The sequence below is a fragment of the Manis pentadactyla genome, chromosome 14 (assembly GCF_030020395.1).
Source record: "Manis pentadactyla isolate mManPen7 chromosome 14, mManPen7.hap1, whole genome shotgun sequence".
Classification (NCBI taxonomy): Eukaryota; Metazoa; Chordata; class Mammalia; order Pholidota; family Manidae; genus Manis; species Manis pentadactyla.
Window position 1 is genome coordinate 89,296,571 of NC_080032.1, and position 6,000 is coordinate 89,302,570.

Genomic DNA, 6,000 nt, shown 5'->3' on the forward strand with positions numbered 1-6,000 from the left:
AAACTGAGTTACCTCTGTGTGAAAGTAAATTTTGAAATGTAAAACTAGTCTATCAAAAGCAAAGTGCATATGTAAGTCAGATTAATAATAGCTTAGGCGACTTACAAGTTCAATAGTGATAGGAGAGGAACTGTTGACACAAACATTTACAACTCTCTTCTGATTTCAAAAAAGAGCTATTTAATAATTTGAATCACACCAACATTATGAATCCACATGAGCAGAAAAATCACCGCAAAGCATGCTTCTCATGCAGAATGCTTTTCCATGCCATAAAACATTAAGTCAAAGAAACACTGACCATGACAAATTTGTGGCAGTAAATCTAGAATTTTCTAAACATTATTTTGAAACCTTCTAGAAAAGAGAGTATTTCTTTCCTTTGATGTACATGTGGCTGTGTAAACATTAGTGTTTCTGCACTCTGATGTTGCATTTTACATTTATCCACAGCAGAAAGGAAGGAAATTCTCCAAGGCATTCCATGTAAATATAGCTCCAGATAATAGCATGAAAAAGAGCAAGACGACTTTCCAAATTTACTTAGTAATCACACCCAGAAAGACATCTTACATCAATTAACCTGAGAGGAAGTAGTCCATTTGGCCTGTTATCAATGTTTTAATCTAATCAAAGAACAAACAGCACGGATGTGCTGAAATTTTGTACTCAAAACCTTCAATATTTGGGAAGAATGCTAGAATCCCATGAGCAAATTGCTAGTTGTTACTTCTTTCACACGAATTTATCAGAAGAGTTAGTGAAACAAGCTCTTACCTGTCTTAAGAAAAGAGCCTTAACCTGGGGTTCTATGAACTTGGACAGGAAAGTGTAACCTCTTTATTTTCACTGACCTTGGATACTTAACATTTCCTTCAGTTACAACTAGTCACGGACAAGGCGACTTTGTTACCCAATAAAATGAATCCTTCTCGCATTAGAGTTGCTGTACCACCTGGATTGTTCATACTCGTTATCACTACAACAGTACAAGTAGACGACCCCGCCATAGACTGTTCTCAATGAATCAATCAGGCGCAAGCTGTAATACTCCGAATATTTGGTCACTCCTAGTATTTTGAGGGAAACAAGTAATGTGTATGCTTTTTATCCATCTTACCTTTGGGGTTTCCACCCATTCATGGTTTTCCATCGGTTACTCTGTATTCAAGGGACCCCACCTGGTAGGCGCCGGACAGCGGCAGGAGCGGCCGCGGCTGGGGAAGGGCCTGCCCGCCGCCCCCGCAGCAGGGGCCCCGCAGCGCCTCCCGGGGCCGCCAGCCTCCCCCCGAGGGTCCGCCCGGCAGGCGGGCTCCTGGAGCCTGGGCCCCCGCCCCCGCCCCCACCCCCGCCGGGCCCCGGGGCGCGCGGAGCTCACCAGGCCCCCGCAGAGGCTGAAAACGGCCGTGCGCGCCCGCTGCGCGTTCACCCGGCCGCGGTAGAAGCAATGGCGCAGGTCCGCGGGCGCCGCCCGGTGCCCCTCCGGCCCGGGCGCGGGGCCGCCCAGGTGCACCTCCGCGTAGCCGGCGCCCAGGAAGGCGGCGTCGGCGCGCAGGTCGAGCTGGAAGAGCTGCCCGTAGGCGCGGAGGCGGTAGTGGGTCCTGCGCGGCGGCGGCTCCGGCGCCTCGGGGCTGCGCCTCCTGCGGCTGAAGTGGCGGCCCTGCGGGAACACTTCGCCCAGCTCGGTGACCCGCACGGGGGTCACCACCTCGTAGGACGCCAGGGTCCGCACCAGCGCTTCTGCAAAGAACCGCACGGCCCTGAGCCCTCGCGCCGCCGCCGCCTCCCCCGCCAGGTCCCGCAGGTCCCGGGGCGCGGCGGACCCCGGAGCCGGCGAGCGCGCACGCCCCGCTCCCCACCGCCCGGCCGGCCCCGCCTCCGGGGCAGACCCGGTGCCGCGGCCACTCGGGGGCCTCACCTTGCCGCGGGTGGAGGCGGGTTTCCCAGGACCGGGTGACGACGAGTGCGAGCTGGCAGAGCAGCCCCGGGAGCCACTCGGCCGCCCGCATGGCTCCCCGCGGGGCCCGCCTCTCCGCGCCCGCCCGCCGCCTCAGCAGCACGGGGAGCCGCGGCCCAGGGCCGGCCCGTCGCGCCGCGCCGCCGGCCTGCACTCGCCCGGCCGCCGCCTCATCGCACGAGCTCGCAGGCCCCGCTCCGCACGAGCAAACGCCCGGTCCGGCCGGACGAGGCTGGCGAGCCGCCCGGGTCCCGGGGAGCCCCGCCCCCCGGCGCCGGCCAATCGGCAGCAGGCGCGGCCCGTCCCGGCTCCGGCTCGCGGTGCGGTCCCCGCGCTCGGGCGGCGCGGCCACGTGGTGCGGCCCGCGGCCCCTGCCCGGCAGCCGCCAGCCTCCGAGGGAAAGTTCGTGCGCGTTTGCGCCCCGGGCGTTCGGGGGCAGCTCGGGCGAGAGGAGTCAGGCGCGGCGGCAGAGGAGGCCGCCCACGGGGCTGAAGGGCGCGGCCTCGCTGCGAGGCCCGGGCGTCCCGGGCGCTGGGTGCAGTGTGGGTGCGGAGAGGAAGCTGAGGCTCAGGCAACTGTCTAAAAGAAATCCTGGACGGCAGGGAGCTCAGAGTTCCAGTGACCCACTGTGAGAGTCATTCAGGGCCCCCTAAAGTTACAGAAACGTCAACGCCACCAAAGCTGGATCTGCCCCTGCCTGCGGGCCAGTATTTTCATGGCACTTCTCTGCTAGTTTCAGAGTATTCGTGTCCTTCGTTGGTAATACCCAAGGACCCGGTATCCACAATTACCTTCAACAGTTACTGCAGCGCGCGGATTCCGCGTGTGTCACCTGGTGTCTGTTGAACGGATAAACCTCAGCAGCCACAGGAGGCAGTCAGCATTTAGAAGAATGCTTCTCCATTCTTAATTAGAAATGACCAATTGCTTAGTAGACACTCTTTATATATTGTAGCAGGTTCGAGGTATCCATCATTGTAATTAAAACAGTACAAGCTGTGATCATTGTATCAAAATTTTAAAAGCATTGTTATTTCCAGGGATGCAGAAAAGAAATTCCTCTGCCTGAGCACTTACTACACTGAATTGTGATTTTCTATTACTTGCCTGCATTCAACACCAGATTGTGACATGTGAGCAGGGACTATGGACAGGCTGTTTGAGGCAGTATCCCCAGATCCAAATGCTATGTCCCCGTGGAATAGAAATAAATATTTAGTACCTTAATATAAGTACTAATACTGAAATTTATATAACCTAGGAGAATTAGGCAAATTACCAGCCAATCTTATATCTGTCTTTTAATTAGGATAGTTATACAATTTACATTTAATATAATAATTAATGTTTATATTCAAGTCTATCATCTTGCTATGTTCTTTCTATTTGTCCTGTTCTGTTTGTTTCTTTTTTCTTTTTCTGCCTTCTTATGGATTAGCTTATCTGAATGTGTTTTATCATTCCATTTAATCCCTTTTGTTAATATAATTCTCTTCTGTTACTTAGGTGGTTACCCTGTGATTTATACTATACATCCTTAACTCACCTTTGCCTCCCCTCAAGTGACAGTGTGCCAATGCAATTTCTTCCCTTCCAACTTTGGGCTACTGTTGTCTTCATACATTCAACTTTTGCATGTAAGTCCCATTTTGCTTTGCTGTTATTTTTATTTAAACAATTATTTCCATCTGATATCATTTTCCTTCTGCCTGAAAGGCTTCCTTTAACATTTCTTGTAGTGCAGGTCCACTGGTTATGATCTTTCAACTTTTGTATGTTTTTAAAAGCCTTTACTTGACCTTTATTTTTGAAACCTATATTTTTCCCAGGTATAGAATTCTAGGATGAAAGGATTTTCTCTTCTTTTAATACTTGAAAGATGTTGATCTACTCTCTTCTTGCTTTAATTTTTTCTATCAACAAATCTGTCTTTACCTTCTGTACATAGGGTATCTTCTAGTTGTGGCTGCTTTGAAGATTTTCTCTCCATCACCAGTTTTGTGCAATTTATTTATGATGTACCTTGATGTGGTTTTTTCATATTTCTTGTGCTTGGAGTTCATTGACTTTTGGGGGACTGTGAGTTTATTACTTTCATCAAATTTGCAAAATGCGAGGCCCTTATTTTTCAAATACAGCTTTTGTGACCTTCTTGCTCTTCTCCTTCAAGAACTTGAGTTGTACGTGCATGACACCATATCACGTTCCCCCAGAGCTCTCTGAAGATCTGTTAATTTTTTTCCAATTCTTCCTGTTTCACTGTGTATAATTTTAATTGCTATCTGAAAATTCACTAACGTTTTCTTTTGTAGTGTCTACTTTGCCATTAACTTATTCAATGTATCTTTTATCTCTCATACTGTAGTTTTTATCTTTAGAACTTGAGTTTGGCGTTTTTTTAATCTTACATGGCTCTCCTTAACTTTTTGAACATATGGAATGCAGTTACAATAATTCTTTTGATGTCCATTCTAACATACGAGTAGGTTCTTGGCCAGTTTTGATTAATTGAATTTTTTACCCTCAATATTGGTCATACTTTCTTGCTTCTTTGCCAGATAATTTTTGATTGGATGTCACACATGTGAATTTTGCCTGTTGGGGTGCTGGATATATTTGTTTTCCTATAAATCACCTTGAGCTTTGTTCTGGGTGGGATACAATTAGGTTGCTTGAAAACAGATCCTTTCTGATCTTGTGTTTAAAATTTATTAAGCCAGAATGAAGCATTGCTCAGTCCAGGGATAACCATGTCCCACTACTAAGGCAGACCCTTTGTGCACTTTCCCAATGTTCATGATCAGTTTTCCAGCCTGGTTAGTGGAAACAGACAGTATTCCTATAAGAGCCAGGGACACTGTTACTTCTAATCCTCTGGGTTGGTTATTTCCTATTTTGTGGAATTTCTTCACTTGTATGAACACTATTTATAAAGACCAACATATTTCATAGTGTTTGAGTATGGTGAGAAATCAACTTAAAAGTGAATATTGCTGCATATGTCAAGTCCCGGGAAACTGCTTTTGTAAAAGAGGGGTAACTCTCCAGCCAGACTGTCTTTCAAGTACAGACTACAGACAGTTTTGAATATGCAGTAACTCAGAGAATATTTTCTGTAGGCCAAAATGCAGTGAGTAAAGCGGTACATGAGTGAAGGCGAGCTTAGAATGACTTTAACTTAAAGTTAAGACCAAAACAAATGTTGAGTTAAGTAACAGAATGCAAATTTTATAGCCTAAAATGAGAAGCTATAAATGTATGGCAGTCATAAATATACGTAACTATATAGCATAGCAACCACCTCCATGTAGCAGAAATTGTATTAGAAGGAGATATGAGAAGAATAGTTTAGTGCAGGAGTTTTTAATTCATATCTATCAGCTTATGACAGAGTAAAAGGCCAAAAACATTAGCGAAAATATAGAAGACCTAAATAACATATTTAATATAATAGTTGTATCTTGAAAATATAACTGTGTGTTTGTGTAACACTCATAAATTCCAAAATGTAGTTTAGATGGCATTCTGTGATCACAGTCTAATAAAACTAAAATATAACGAAAGTAGAAAAACTAAAGGTTCTTTCAGAGGAAATTTTAAAACAATTCTGGAGTCAAATAGAAATGTAAACATATATTGGAAAATTGTTTTAGAAAATCAGTAATAAAAAGATACATATCTGAACATGAGGTAGAAATACAACAGGGCTCAGAAGAATGTTTATAACCTTGAATTTTAGATCACTTTAAAAAAAGAACAAAAAATTAATTCAACAAATAATTCAAATATTGGTTTAAAAAATTTTAAGCAAAAGAAAGAATAAAGATACAAGCAGATGATGGAAAGTGACTGTAATGGGGTATGTGGTGGGGACTTGATAACAGGGGGAATCTAGTAACCACAATGTTGCTCATGTGATTATGTATTAATAGTACCAAAATAAAATTTAAAAAAGATATAAGCAGAAATGAAAGAGTGAACTCTAGTCCTTCTAATGACACTAAAGATTAAGTGTTTGACTGACTTCAGTGAGAAATTTGCCG

At 45.6% G+C, this 6,000-nt stretch overlaps 1 protein-coding gene across 3 annotated transcripts in view; it reads right to left on the reverse strand.

Moving 5' to 3' along the window:
- Positions 1 to 2,146, reverse strand: part of ADAMTS20 (ADAM metallopeptidase with thrombospondin type 1 motif 20) — a 118,530-nt gene extending 116,384 nt beyond the window's left edge. For all 3 annotated transcript variants that reach the window (XM_057491408.1, XM_036889509.2, XM_036889513.2), the window contains exons 1-2: positions 1,919 to 2,146; positions 1,379 to 1,740 (exon numbers count right to left, since the gene is read on the reverse strand). In XM_057491408.1, the coding sequence (XP_057347391.1) occupies positions 1,379 to 1,740; positions 1,919 to 2,009 (453 nt within the window). In that variant the 5' untranslated portion in view covers positions 2,010 to 2,146. The remainder of the gene's footprint in view (positions 1 to 1,378; positions 1,741 to 1,918) is intronic.
- Between the last annotated feature and the right edge of the window lie 3,854 nt (positions 2,147 to 6,000).